This window comes from Lepidochelys kempii, chromosome 2 (genome assembly GCF_965140285.1).
Source record: "Lepidochelys kempii isolate rLepKem1 chromosome 2, rLepKem1.hap1, whole genome shotgun sequence".
NCBI lineage: Eukaryota > Metazoa > Chordata > Testudines > Cheloniidae > Lepidochelys > Lepidochelys kempii.
This window is the reverse complement of record NC_136381.1, coordinates 155,801,318-155,816,939: the sequence shown is the minus strand read 5'-3', so window position 1 is coordinate 155,816,939 and position 15,622 is coordinate 155,801,318. Positions and strand designations below refer to the sequence as shown.

General features: G+C 42.1%; 2 protein-coding genes across 12 annotated transcripts in view; one reads left to right on the top strand and one right to left on the bottom strand.

Moving 5' to 3' along the window:
* Positions 1–7,558, top strand: part of INVS (inversin) — a 210,361-nt gene extending 202,803 nt beyond the window's left edge. For 5 of the 6 annotated variants that reach the window (XM_073332511.2, XM_073332510.2, XM_073332508.2 and 2 more), the window contains one exon: positions 4,899–7,557. In XM_073332511.2, coding sequence (XP_073188612.1) covers positions 4,899–5,014 — 116 coding nt within the window. In that variant the 3' untranslated portion in view covers positions 5,015–7,557. Of the gene's footprint in view, positions 1–4,898 lie in introns of all 6 variants that reach the window. The other variant, XM_073332513.2, reaches the window with a different exon arrangement.
* Positions 6,664–15,622, bottom strand: part of TEX10 (testis expressed 10) — a 130,409-nt gene continuing 121,450 nt past the window's right edge. For 3 of the 6 annotated variants that reach the window (XM_073332514.2, XM_073332516.2, XM_073332517.2), the window contains 3 exons: positions 12,877–13,058; positions 9,645–9,855; positions 6,669–7,257 (listed from right to left, as the gene is read on the bottom strand). In XM_073332514.2, coding sequence (XP_073188615.2) covers positions 7,144–7,257; positions 9,645–9,855; positions 12,877–13,058 — 507 coding nt within the window. In that variant the 3' untranslated portion in view covers positions 6,669–7,143. Of the gene's footprint in view, positions 7,258–9,644; positions 9,856–12,876; positions 13,059–15,622 lie in introns of all 6 variants that reach the window. The other 3 variants (XM_073332515.2, XM_073332518.2, XM_073332519.2) reach the window with 2 other exon arrangements.

The window sequence follows — 15,622 nt, the reverse complement described above, 5'->3', positions numbered from 1 at the left end:
CTAGACAGCTAGCACCCAGAGAGCTGGGGTTCTGTGTTCTGTCACTCCTTTTGGACTTTTGAGTATTATTTTTTATTTTTTTATTTTATATTAACTTGTTTGTTTAACAAGATATGCTCAAACAAATGTGAGTAGGAAAAACCCTATTACATGGTGGCAGTTTAGAGAGAAGGAGAGATGTTTAAACTCACCTGTGTGCATTTGTATACACATATTTGTGCACACTTAATTTATCAGCACAGTATCTGGTGACCATGTGGAAGCACAGATAAGACATTTCTACACACACTGAGAATTTGTGAACGTAAATTACCGTAGACAAGTACAATTGCATACATGTGCTCGTGGACACAGATACCCACATCTGACCATACTGCCCAGATACACTCTGGCTTGCTGGTTAGACCTTTTTCACGATGTCATATCTGTGAACCAACTCCCAGGGATGCTTGGCTGGTACCTTCCTGCAGAAAAGCATTTTTAAAATCCCTGTCACTGTGATGTTATACGTTGAGGGGAAGTGTTCGGGTGGGGGGAGACAGTTACACAGGTGGTGAAGGTGAAAGCACTTTCTTTTTTCTTTCTACTACTGAGTCACACTCTAGTAGCAAGTAGGTTATGGGTGAATTCCTCTGGCATTCTGAAAAGCAGCCCTCTGCCTTCAGCCTCATTGCCGCACAGCACAGCCGGTGTTACCAAGAACTGATTACTCCCCACCCTCGCTGGGGATGCAGGCTGCTTGTCCCTTTTCAATTAGGTCACATTTGTACACCAGCTCTTAATGGTCCACAGCTAGAAGCCATACACTCTGCACACTCACAGGTTATGTTTAGATGTACTTTTCCGACGGTGTTTGGGAGTAATTGATGGATTGGGGAAGGGGGCGGGATTTTTATCTTCATTTTTAATTACCCTGGCCCTCTTTCCATTCCTGCTCCCCAAAATGCCTTTCCCACCACTGTTCTATGCTGAAAAGTGCTGCGTAAAAATTGAATCTTCTTCCTCCCTAGATCTGTGTGCTGAGCGCATTCACTCCCCTGGCTGCCCATTGCAGTGATAAAAACACGTTGTTCTTCTTTTTACTCCTACCTCCTGCAGAGCCAGCACAAGTCACAAAGTGAGCTGGATTCTGTTCCTCCTTGTGCATCAGCTACAGAATTGCTTGTTACATTCTAATCAGTTACACCTGTGCAGAGCCACTGAGGGCAAGAGTTATTCCAGATGGGGAATGGAGAATAGAGACGGAGGGCACTGGAGCTGCACACATGTAACAATCTGTTACCGGCAGGAGTGCAGAAGATGGAAAGAATCCAGCTTGACTCAGATCCCATGTTGAATCTGCAGAAAAATGTTTTTACTTACTATTTGTATTGCAATAGAGCCTAGGATCCCTCTCTGCTAGGCGCTAGACTGTGGCTGCCCCAAGTTGCTTACCGCTTAGGTAGATGAAACACGTTTGATCTGGGGATCACAGAGCCCACAATGCCATTGTTAGAATCACTCTGCAGAGATGAACTGCACTAAGTGTTAACCTTACTTAAAAGGCTGAAATGTGAGCCTTAAAATCCCTTTCACATCAGCCGTCTGCACTTGGGAGTAGCCTTGCTACGTACAGCACTCAAGGCAGCAGGGCAGGGTGAGAGATGGAGGGGAAAGTAGCCAGGCCCAGTCCCTTTCCCCATGTACCGGGGTGCCCATTAGAAAGGGCTAGTGGCCTCTCACCACTTTCCATTACATTGGGAGCTATTCAGCCTTTCCAGGTTAGTTCTCATAAGTAGCCATTAGCCCAGATCTGCCGCTGAAAGGCATCCAGGACTCAGGGAGAACAACAAGAGTGTTAAGGGACCCTGCTCATTAAAGGAAGAATTATACCTGACATTTTCTCGTATACTCAGTGTTACAGAGAGAAAAAATGCCAATACCCTTTGCCCTGCCATTTTCCTGATTTCAGGAGTTACCGAGACTCCTGAAAAACTGTATTTCAACAATTGGTTTTAATGAAACTGAAAATCATGCAGCCCTGCTCCCGTAGCAATACACTAACCTAAGATGGGCAATGGATTGCTTTTGGTGACAGAGGCGCGCACCAGCTGCTAGGCACACTATTGTCTGTCCATTTTAATGCTAGATTAGGTCAGGCCCTTGGTAGCATAGGATTGTTCTCTGCAGTACTTTACCCAGAGCTAGGCCTGCTTCTGTGGGAGAGGGTAGTTCCTATTCCTATTCATTCAGTCCTTGGCCTTCCTGCTAAAACTGCCCATTGGATGTGGACACATTGGCCACATGAATTGAACTAAGATCAAGGGACCTCTGTTCTATTCCTGGCTCTGCCACAGGCCTTCTGAGTGACTTTGGGCAAGTCACTTCAACTGTGTGTACCTCAGTTTACCCATCTGTAAAATGGGGACCATGATATTCTCTGTAAAGCACCACATGAAAGCTAGGTGTTATTAGGTAAGAGTTACAGTTGTAGATCTCACTGCTACCAGAAGCCATGCTGACATTTCTGGGTGTTGCTAATGAAGACTTATCTCTGTTCTCTGCATGAAACACTGTGTGCAGGTCTGATTTCCAGGGCTGAGCAAGGATTTAGATGAATTAGAGCTAAATGCACAGAACTGCAACAAAATGCCATCATGACTGGAAGAAAAGGCCAGAGAAAAGGGAGCTAACCTATTTACCAGAAAAGAGGGAGATGCTGAGCACAGTTTGTAATTAGCTTCAAGATCACAAAAGAAAAGAATTTCTTAAGAGATGGCAGGACAGGGAGCAATGGCTAAGGAGGAATGAGATGAGAATGGAATCTGGGAACAAATTCTCAACGAGCTCAATCAGCGAACACTGGACCGGACTAAGAGGACAGGTGTTAAAGCACTAGTCTGCAGTTATTCAGCGACTGGTTAGACCAATGGTAGCAGGGGTGATGCAGTCATTAGTTTTGCAAAATCGGAGGGTCAGTTTGAATGGCCAGAGCAGTCCTCTCTAGTCATACCAGCTGTGGCTCAAAAATCAAGACCTTGCGTAGCTAAAAAAAAGACTCCTTGATTTAAAATATTTGGTGTTAGGACAATAATGAAAGAAAACTAAAAATGTTCCTAGGCCCTTTTCTTGGTGCTCTCTGGCTCATTTAGAACTCTCTCAAGTCACAGGGGAGTCTTAAAGCAGCGCTGCCCTTGGAGTTACATTATAACGGTAGAGACATTTCTGTCTCACGGGAGACAAACCGACACTCTTTCTTGCACTATTTAAGAGAACACCTCTGGTCAGTCTCAGCATAGCCTCGAAAGCTACCAGACAGGTGTTTCATCTGCTACCTTTGCATACTGAGTCACGGAACTGCTGAAGATAGATTTTAAAACTTAAATAGTGTTTTGATTAGTTCTTCGGTTTTAGGGGCAGCAAATCTCTTTGCGCTGGTCTTTTATGAAATAGAAAGGCTTTCTTTTGCAGCTTCGAGTGGACTTTACCTTTCATAACTTGGTGACAAGTAGGATAGTGATAGGAACTTTGCCCGGTGCCTGTAGAACAGTACCTACTTTCATTCACCTAATAGGAGCTTAGGGAACTTTAGCCCTGTCTTAAAGACAGTAACGCGTTTTCCATCTGACGCCCTTCGTGCATGACATTAAGTTTGTTGGAAAAGTTCAGAGCTGTCAGCGGCTAATGCCAGAAACAGTATTTTTGACGTAGTTGTCTAGCGTAGGTCAAAATGGACTCAAGTTTGATTCATTTCTCTGAGAAGGGAACAGCTGGGAAGGAGAAGAATATTGGCACTAACAAACATTCTTGTGCCTTGTGAAAAAGTGTATGGTGACAAATCTGCCAACTGGAGACTGGCACCAAACTAGTTTAACATCCTCACTGGCATACGCAGGCTGAACATTTTGGGATGGGGACAAAAAAAAAAGGTATTGATGGGAGGCAGCTTACGCCCCAGGTGTGGTACAGCGGCAAAGCCCTGGAAGGAAGCACAGCCACTGCTCCACAAGATGGGTGGAGGGAGAACATGGCAAAGGATAAAAACTGAACTTGCTGGATGTTTTGAAAACCCTATTTTAGCCCATGGGGAAGGGGAGAGAAAGCATGGTTCCCCTGCCACCTCAGACCATCTTTGACAAATAACTGCAACCAGGAAGTATTTGTTTAAACTATCTTTTTATCACAATCTTGGCACTTTTATTCTTTATACCATCTTGTGGCAGGCAAGTTATTTACATGTTGCATCATGAACTAGGTAAAAAAACCACACCACTGTTTGTCAGATATATAATATTTTGTACATATGATAGAAAAACTGTCAGGAGTTTGGAATTCCCAACTTGGGAAGCAGGTTCTGCAGGGGTCAAGCTGGATTCTGCTCTTGGAGTTCAAAACTGAGCAAGCCTAGAACAGGGGTGTGTACGCTGTGAGAAGTCCTTGTTTTGTTTTCAAATGAAAGGTTTGTAAATCGTCAAGCTCCCACAAACAATACTAAACAAAGTATCTTGCCGTTGCCTGGTTAATTTCAACAAACCAGCTGTTGTCAGTGATACGCCTGTCACCTGTAAACGTTTCAATAATTAGCTAGAGCAAAGTCAGTCAAAGAGATGTAGGTGCCTAAGTCACTTAAGTACTTTTGAAAATTCTGTTTACATGAAGCGCAGTAATGGATGTGCCTGCCTCCCCAGCTTGTGATAGAAAGAAACAGAACCATGGACTCAAGTGGAGTTGTCAAGAAGGGTTTTGTATTTGGTGTGCTGATGAAACTTTGGACAGTTCTGTTAAATGGCCTCATTTACATAATGAAGTATTCATAATTTATGCAGACGTGCAGGCTAGGATCCACAGCAGACTGCAGCTTTTCTTTGAAAAAAATCTGTATTACCCCACAGAACTCACAACATTTTTTGTTTTTACAGTAAGCAACCTGCAGTATGTTCATCTGCTGGAGAATGAAGGGAAACTGAAGCAGTTTTCATACAACATGAGACCAACCACTGCTGCAAAGTCAAAAACCAAAAGACCCAAGCATTAAGCAAAGCTGAGAAGTAGTAATAGGGAACCTGAGGACAATTTAAAGACTACTCCCCGGTTCTACAGGGATGTAGGAAATCTTTTTTGTAATTGAAAAAAGTATACAAAATATTAAGCTAACACAGGTATTTTCCGTTCTTGTATTATCTCGGTGCTGTAATGCCAAACCTGACTTCCAGGGAGTTGAACTCATTTCGTGTACCAATGAAATGTAGAATTAAAAAGTAATTTATTTACTGACAGGATGACATTTGAAATTTTGTAAAGTTGAGAAGTGGGCTGGAATTAGCAATTTACAGAATTTATCAAAATTATCTGTAAATATGTTTTGAGTATTAATTACAGCCGTACGTTCAGCCACGTACAGGGTTTGAAAAAAAAACTTTATATAATGAACATGTACAGTATTGCCTTCCCTCTCTTCTCCAACCCTATCACAGCACTTCTGATGTAGGAAAGCTAAAATAAAACTTCCTGAGAGAACAATACAAGCAAGTAGTTTTCTCTAGGTAAAAAGCATAAAACAAGGGCTAGTTCTACACTTAGATTAAAAATTAGGGAGCTGAAATTCCCTCTAAATTAGAAACCCAACCTCCCCTCCTATCGCCCAGTTAATATCCAGATCTATGAAACAGCCAGTTTCTCAATGCAATCCACATATTTATTCTTAATTTTAAAGGGGGGTGAACTAATATGGCTCCCACCCTTTCCTTTGAGATTATTCCACACTCTGCTATGAAGTGAAAATTCCTAGTATTGCTACATATTAAAATTCTTTGTTCATTACCATAGCATACCCCCTCGGGAATATCCTAACCAATGTCTCCCCATACTTTGTGTTTACGTCCTTTTAGATGGCTGCCCTTCGTCAATTTCATTGTGGCTGAAATGGTCAATTTTTTATTTTAGTCAAAAAATGTTGAAAGTTTTTGTTTCAATATTTCCAAGTCAAAGTTTCTCAGAACTTTTCATCCCACAAAAATTTGATTTTACTTTTTGGGATGAAAGTAAATGCCAAAGTATTGGAATTTCCTGAGGGACTGAAATCATTTTTTCCAAACTTTGCTCTAATCACAAGTTAAGTGTGCAGAGCAAAGGGTTAACTATTTTAGAAAATCTTTGTCACTGTGTCTCATTTCACCCCAAATTCAGAGTACCAAAAGCTTGAAATTACCTGTAATAAGTACCTCAAAATCTATGCAGAGCAGAAAGTATAGCCTCCACTAGGAATGAGTGCATCTGCTCAACAGCAACCTGTGCGCTCTGATTCATCACTGAAGAGAAAGAAGCATTGTGTTTGAGCTCACTGTTCGATGCTAACGTACTGGTAGAAATTGTGACTGAAAGAAAGGACCATGTTAACTGTTAAGTTTCTAGGGTGAAAGGCTGGCCCTATAAAAGTCAGTGGGGCCAGGATTTCACCACTTCACTCTCTCCCCTCAAACCAAAGGAAATGTCTTTGTTAGTGAAATAATCATAGTTTTTTTTTATATTGCCATGCATACCATGGGGCCTTCTCCCACTGACATGAGCTGGAGTGCTGCCATTGACTTTTCAAGTGAAATGAAAGGCAGACAAGGGCATGTCTTTGGTGGACATGTTTTTTAAGAAAAAATATGTATGTAACATGTTCCTTTTTTCCTAAGCATATTGTATTTTATTACTCTGACTTTATTCTTTACTACATTTCTATTTTTTATATTCAGTAAATATCCAAAATACTGTTATACAATACAAAAATATTACTCATGCTTTTTAAGGTGGACTGTTACACAATGAAATCTTTTAAATCTTAGTATAAATAATGGAAAATGACTGGAGTCAATACAAGAATCCAATAAACAAAGGAGATGCTCTCCACAGTGACCGCATTTAATATTTTCACTTCAACAGCTGGGATTGTCCTCAGCATATTCTCTCCTGCAGTCAACAGTCTTACCTAAACTACTTCCACTGCAATGTTACTTTCTTGCGTCAAGACCAAAGTAATGTAGTACAAACAGATTTTATGAAATTTTTTTTATTTAAGTTCCACTTAAAAAATGTTTATAACAAACAATGTTCCAACATTTTCCATTCAGAGTTAAATGGAAGTAAACACTTTAAAGCAGATGTACAATGTTCATCTCTTCAATATTCTGTGCTAATAGCACCGGGTCCCGGTGGATGTGTGGCAAGATATATGTTGAAACAGTAATGGAGGTCTGTTAGCCATTGCTCTTGGACTTCAGCACTCTTCAGTGTCTGGAGCAAAAAGGAAACAGGTTGAAAACCCCACATGCGACCCAATAAACTAACAGTACTACTCATGAAGCTTCAGTTTGTTGGCTTGATATTTTCAGTTAACCAGAAATTCTATTGCAAACAAGAAATCAAATACAGAGGAACCTTGTTCATTTACACACCACGTAATTACTGAGAAAAGGAGAAGCCATCATTTGGAGTTCAAGAAACATTAGCAGAGAGACAGTGCTCTAGTGAAATGATAGTTTTAAAACTTCATTACTTTTTACAAGATCAGCTACAGATCATTTCTACGATACTATGAAGGGTGTGTGAATTTATCTGATAAGTGTCATTCACTTGCAATTATTTCAGAGTGTACCATTATGCAGTCTCTATGCTATTTTAATCATGTTTGTTTGCTTAGTTCCAATTCAGCAATTTACAATGCATTTCCAAATCATTCGTGGAAATGATTAGAAGACTCACTGGCCATGTCTACAGTAAGGAGCTTTATAAAAACATTCTCACCAGGGCTACCACTAGATCAGGGATTGGCAACCTTTGGCCTGCGGCCCGCCAGGCCAAGTCCCCGGTGGGCCGGGCCGGTTTGTTTACCTGCCACATCCACAGGTTCAGCCAATTGAAGCTCCAGGCCACCGGGGGCTGCAGGAAGTGGTGTCCAGCACATGGCCTGGCCCATGCCGCTTCCCACAGTCCCCATCAGCCTGGAATGGCGAACCGCAGCCAGTGGGAGCCGTGATCGGCCGAACCTGCGGACGCAGCAGGTAAACAAACCAGCCCAGCCCGCCGTGGGGCTTACCCTGGTGGGTCGTGTGCCAGAGGTCGCGCCAATCCCTGCCCTAGATGAACCGCTGAGAGCTCTAGGGTAGAGAATACTCTAGCATACTAGTTATGCCCACAGGGAGTGTAACACCACAGGCTCTGGCCGAGCAGGTTTAAATACCACGGTGTTAAACCCCAGAAACCAAGTCTGTCTTCTTCTCTTCACAGAATATGGCAGAGGCTCTTTTAGGGCACATCTCCACTGAGGGCGGTGTGGAAAGTAACACTGCATGCCCCGCTAGCACAGGTATCCAGAGCAGTGTGAATGGTGAGACATGGGATAGGTGAGTAGAGCAGAGTACTACTCGGCACAGTACACGCCCCAGCAGTCTCCCATATCTCAGGGAAGGCTCCGGCAGTGTGGAAACAGTGGGCAAAGGCTCCGGCAGCTCCCTGGAGCTGTCAAAGCCTTTCCTGCTCCTGGAGCCTTTCACTGCCAGGTGTAGCCACACACTGCAGTGACAAGTACACAACCTGCCTTTCACTGTGGTGTTTAGCTACACGTGTTGTGCCTGTATTCTACACGCCACCCTAAGTGTAGCTATAGCCTTACTGGCTCCTGTGGACATGCTAGGCCTGGGGGAATGCACAGCCACCTACTGAAGTCTAAAAAAGCCACATTTGCCCTCCGTCTTTAAAGCTAAAGAACATCCTAGCCCACTCCATCAAAACAAGTAACCTATTTGAGACACCTGCTTTTCAGATCGACAGTCCCAAAACAAGCACAGTAATACTGCGCAGAAATCCTGGCGGCAGCCCACTCAGCAAACAGAAGCAGTAAGTGTTTTGCAGTTACACAATGTTCCCCAGTTAGACAGCCCTTCTTTCAAGATTTGCTAAGCCACAGGCCTCACTGATTCGTGCTGGGTCTCTGCCCTTTCTCCCCCACCCAGGTAGTGAAGTGTGGTTGTACATATTTTAGGAAAGTTTGTTCCAATTTGATGCTGTTCTATAACTCAGTGACAAACTATCAGGTTCCTTATTTTTGACAAATCTCAAATGTTTTACTGTAAACTCATGGATTGACCCTCGTTTGTCTCCCTCACTGTAGTCCCTTCTATATCAAGTTGTTGTCTGTAACGAAAATAACCAACCTCAGATGCCTTTTGCCACGCAATAGATTTTGGTGTCCAGTGCTCCTTTACTTGGCCACTGTTCCCCATGGCTACAAGTTTAGAGGTTGGTCTTCCTTGTCAGCGAGAGCTTACGCAGAGAAATCTGCGCAGCAGCAATGGAATGGCTTTCCTGACACTGATTGATAGTGGCATACTGCACGCTTTTGGCAGTCCCAGAGAATGCCGCATGACACAGCAGCCAGTGAGGATCATCACTGAGAAGTAGCACATGCTCACATAGGTGCCCCCCTATTCTGTGGGCTGCCCTGTCAAGGCACACAAAAGGCAGCTATGGACCAAAATTTGGACTCCAGAAGCCTCGTTCTGGGTGCCTTTTTTGTATGTGATTTGAATGAGTGTTGTATGCAGATTAGGGTTATTGAGGTTTATTCTCACTGCTAGAAGAAGGTATTCTTGAAGTCTTCTGGGAAAAAAATAGTTTCATACCATAATATCCTTGACAATCTGTTGCACAAGAAGTTCACTTGTCACCATGTGACTCCTGAGCTGTCCATGCTGCATTAGCAAACGCAGCAACTGGCCAATGACAGGCAGTTCTTCCCGACAGGCCCTGCTCACTTGAAGACTCTGCAGCATCAACCTCAACACTCGTGGCACCAGAGCTAGCACTGAAATACACGATCCCCACAACATGTCCCTGGGGAGAGGAAATAACAACCAATGAACAGAGCTGGCAATTTCTCAAGCACAGAATAGAAGTGTGTTGGAAGCGTGCTCCCAGGCCGTATCCTTATCTGCACAAGTCAAGGTGCCCATAAAGTTAAGACTGATAGATCTGATAGGCTGTTTTCAACTATACACATATGGCAATTCATGGGGATGCAGTGAATCCACCATGAGAGAGTATTAGAGAAATACAATATTCCACAAGGGTTACACAGCAAGTACAGGAGAATAGAAATTTACATCCAGTCTGCAATGAAGTGTTTATCAGTCTCAAACGAATAACTAGGTCCTACATACAGTTTTTGTAAATTCTATGTAAATTCTAAAACTAAAAACTATATAATATGAGAACAATTGTTCTCTTTATTGTACAGCGGTTAACATCCCATCCACCACAATCTCTCCATTACTGAGAGGACAGCTATACTGTCCCTGAAATCCAGCCACCCCCAGATAGTGATCAAACCAGCATACAAAAGGGGTGCTATAATAGCCCTCAACTGTGGTGACTACATTAAACAAGGCCAATTGTCAACTCTCCGATACCACCTACTACAAAGAACTCAACGAAGACCCCCCCCACACCACAATTCACCCAGGAATTTAAGGATATCATCAAATCCTTCCCCAGACAACTCCAACAGAAACTCTACAACCTCACTCCCCACAAACCCACCCCAAGGACCTTCTGCATGCTTACCAAGATACACAATCAAGGGAACCCAAGCAGACCCACATCTGGCCATGGTTACTAAAGGAATATCAGAACCCATAGAAACCATGCTCAAAACCACTCACCACACAAAGGGCTAGTTTCCTGCAGGACACAACTGACTTCCTTCAGAAACTCTGCAATACTAACAACTTTTCTCAGCACACCACCCTTGCCATGATGGATGTCACCTCCCAATACACCAACACCCTCACAATGAGAGCATCGCTGCCTGCCCCAGATATCTATACGACAACGGACAACCCTCGGATATCCACCCCAAACACACAGTCAACATCATCCGTTTCCTCCTCATCAACATCAACGTTTCACCCATTACAACTTTACATTCAACAACAAACACTTTGTCCAAACCACAGGAACAGCCATAGGAACTAGGATGGCTCCCCATGTGCCAACCTCTTCTTGGACCACCTTGAGGACGAATTTCTGGACAAATGCATCACAAAACCAGTGATATACCAGAGATACATCAATAATATTTTCATCCTCTGGACTGACAACCTAAACTCCCTCATAGATTTCCACCACACCTTTAACAACCACCACACGTCCATTAAACTCTCTCTAGAACACTCCCACACCAGCCTCAACTTCCTGAACACCACAATCAGCTTCAACAATGGGACCCTACACAAATCAGTATACCTACCTTCACAGATCCAATAACCACCCCAAACGCACCAAGAAATCTGTTATTTACAGCCAGGCAGTCAGAAAGCACAGAGTATGCTCTGAGGAGAAAGTGCAGGATACACACCTTAACACACTCAAAACTACTTTCACCAAACAAGGATACTCCCCAGAGAAGTAGACTGCATCTTGGAACAGGCCACCCAAATACCCCAAGTAAACTTGCTTCGATGTGTGAAGAAAAAACCCTCTGACCACACACCCCTAGTTGTCACCTACCATCCCACACTGGAACCTATTCAGGATATCATTAAACAATTACAATAAACAATATTCAGTGGGGGCCACATCCTGAAAGAAATCTTTCCTGAACCCCCTCTTCTGGCCTTCAAATAACCCCCAACCTCATCATCAGAAGCAAGCTCCTCAAAGACCAGGACACACCAACTCAAAGCAGGACTAGACCCTGCTATAACAGATGCAAAATGCACAGACATATCTCCACTGCTATGATTATTAACACCCTCCACAACACACCTTTCAAGATCCATGAGTCCTGCACTTGCCTATTACAGCGTGGCGTTCCCTATCCAGTGCACTAAATGCCCTTATGACAACTATGTGAGTGAAACCAAACAATTGCTACGCTCTTGAATGAACTCACACAGACAAACAATGAAACAAAAACACCATATCAGCCATGGGTGAGCACTCTTCACAAAACAATCACTGCATATCTGACCTCTCAGTCCTCATCCTCAAAGGAAACCTGCACAACATCTTAAAAAGACAAACCTGGGATTTTAAATTCATAACTCTGATAGACACTAAAAATCATGGACTTAATAAAGACCCTGGATTTATGGCTTATTACAACAATCTGTAACCGGATAACCTTCCTTTTTTGGCCTATGACTAAAGAGGTGTTAACATGCCACTTCACCCTGAATGAGTGTTAATCACTTATGCCAAACAATCTGTTCCACCTTCTATTTAACTGTGACATTCTGAGTACCTTTCCCAAGCCTGAAAAAGAGCTCCGTGTAAGCTCAAAATCTTGTCTCTTTCACCAATAAGAGATATTACCTCATCTATCTTGCCTCTCTAAAAAAAATACATTCCATCTACAGTGGTAAACATACTTGCATGGTTTAAATACATCTAGCCTTTTTTTAGTCAAACTGATTTCCAAATTCTATAAAATCATGTCTGAGCAGCTTTGCTAAAGCTCAATATTCTAGTTAGTTAAGAGTATAGACTAATTAAAAGCACTAGTGTCTTAGAACAATGACTTTCTAAATCCAAGAATTTTAAGTGTCACTTTCACTGTTCCTAATGAACCAAAGGCTAAATCCAAAGATTAAGGTATGAATGCCTACCTTTCCAGTGCCAAGACAGAACACTGTTTTCTCACATAACCTACAACAACTATCATAAGCAAAAGGTTTGAAATAACTTTTTATAATTCCAGCTAACCGTACATATGGTGGGATTTTCCTAAATCCAACAATTATTTCAGAATAAGCACGAACAGGGGCCAAAGCACAAAGTGAAAAAAGTATTCAAACACAGATGTTAAATTAAAGAAAATTTTAAAAATTCTCTGTCATTTACAACAAGCATTACCTCTTCTGCACATGTTCTGCATCCTCTTTGTCTAAAGTTAACAGGAAGTAAAGAAGACTATAACAGCAAGAGGCAAGAAATTTGTGTAGATTTTCACTAAGGATGCAAGCTTGATCCAGGAGCTTACTCATGGCACACAAAATAGATCCAGCTGTGCTATCAGGTATTACAGCCAGTCCAACCTAGGAGACAAAACAAGTTCATTAGCTCTGACCCAAACAGTCTTTTATTGGCATACAAACACCGCTAGCGTAGAATGTTTCTCTTCTAGAATATCACCAAAAAATCACTTACCCTCCTATTCAAATTAAGACATTCAACAATTTTTAAAAATTGCCCTCATTTTCCCTCGGGAAGTGACTCCCATGTTAAACTGAAGGTAAACTATTAACGTCAATCTAAATATCCAGTAATAATTAAACGAAACATGCCATATGGCAATGCCGCGTTTGTTACATTTAGTTAAACATTCATTCCAGCATAAGGATTTAAAGCAAAGGTGATCAGAAAAACAAAAGCAGTAGCCCGCCGGTGTTGCTTTTTTTGGCGGGGGGGGGGGGGGGGGGGGGGGGAAGAGTTCTCCGTGTTTCACAAGCAGCTCTATTTTTCCCCCACTTGAAATTTCCCAGTCCAGAAGTCCCTGCACCACGTCTCCCACCAGAGACTAGGCAGGACTCACTTGGACCCATCGGCGCTGCTGCCCAATGCAGGCAGGTCACTCTTGAGCACAGAGCCTATGCCACACACACACACACTTTTTTTGCAGTGTTCCCAGCCTACAAAGCGAAACAACAGGATCCAACATCAAACTGAAGAGCACTAATCTGGGGTACCAGTCTGGATCCATAATGCTTTGACAAATTGTCATTTGAGGTCACCAGTAAAGAGTAGACACAAATTTCCTTCACTACACATCTCTGTGTAGCCAAATGGGAACTTAATGTTCATTTATCAGTAATTACAGTAGTGTTTCTAAAATTTTCCAATGTCCTATGACCACTCGCAACATGAACGGATAGTAAGCCGGTAGCCCAAACAACTGGGAAGGAAAATCACACATACAGCACCCATCTCAAACATAACTAAAAAGGAAACAAAGCTTTGAGACTTGCTCCAAAGGATGTCAAGGCATACGCAAGAAGAGCAGTCTAGACAGAACAGGCTGTGTGCCTTCCCTCCTTTCCAGATTATATCATGGGACAGAGAACAGCTCTCCCACCACTTGAAACTGGAATGAAGGGTCACAGGGATAGGGTGACACCCTTTGGTTGGTCTTTTTAAAAAAGGAAGGGATCTAGTGGATAAGCAATGGGACTACTCACCTGCTTAAAGTTAAGCATGTACTTAAGTGCTTTACTACATTGGCACCATGAGTAAAATTAAAACTGATGAAGAATATTGCACAGTGAGCCCACAGTTTCCTGAACCAATCATTCCCACACTGTAATACTGAGAGTATATCATCCTGAACATAAGCAAGGATTGGCATAGGCAGAGCAGATAAACAGAAGGCTGAAACCACAATTTTCCAATCTTTTTTTTTTCATAGACGTGGACAATTAAAAAGATATTTGAGTTCTGAAATGCCATTCTGGTGCTAGAATCTTTGTTCTACTGTATTTGGCCATTTAAAAAATGTTTGATAAGATTCACACACTGGTCATCAATACTAATGAAGCATTGTTTATCTGAATATAAAACCAGTTTTAGACTAGTCAAGCTTGCAACAAACAGTTCTAGTTTTCAAGCAACCAGCTGGCGACTCACTTATGAGGTGGCATGTTTGTATTTCCAGTTTTGAAAACAGGTAAAAATTTTTAGTCCATCTAGCTTTGTTAATAATTTTACTATGGAAATACAGAATATGATTTGTGGGTGTGATTGGTCAGTAGGTGGGTGAAAAGAAGTGTAAAAAAATTTCAAATTTCTAGTAGGAATACTTCATTTACAATAAAGGAGGACAAACATTCTTGTTGGAACATTACAGGGTTAATTCTTTCCGAGCAAACACTACTCATGAAGTGATGGGCTTGATGCAGAAATAGGGTGATAATCTATGGTTTGTGTTATTCGGAGGGTCATAATGGACCCTCTGGCCTTAGAATCTATGAATAACTGTCTTCTATACACATTGTGAGTCAGGATGTTAAATTATCTATCAGATGTATTGAACACAGATATTCAGGTGTATACAGTAAAATATTCTTGAAATCTCCTAAGTGCCAAAGACTCAGTCAAGAAATTATCTGATCACTTCCCAGATACAGAGATGCATGATTGGCTAAAACTGATATTTACCTTCTGATTTGAAGGAGAATATTTATTTCAGCCTAAAGCATTTTGTACAGAAAGAATCCGTTCTTCAAGCATTATCTGTGTGGATCCCCACTCCTGGTAAATGCCTCAATGCGCCTGAAATTGACATTTTCTGCTTTGCAGTGTCTGCATCCAGGCTCCCTAACTCCTTATGCCCCTAAACAATGGTATAAAAAAGGGACAGGATACCTAGCAGTCATTTCTGCTTGCTGTCTGCTGTAGTTAAAAGGAAACACACCCCACTCGGTTGCTCTTCCATTGGCATTTTGTAAAGGACAATAACTTTTCTAAATAAATGCCATCTTTTTTGATCATGAACGCTCCAGGTGTCTTTGTTCTCATTCTCATGATGATTTCAGCAGTTAAACCTATTTAGCAGATTTCCTCTCCTGGCACTTGAGACACTCTAATACTGAAGTCAGCTAGATTA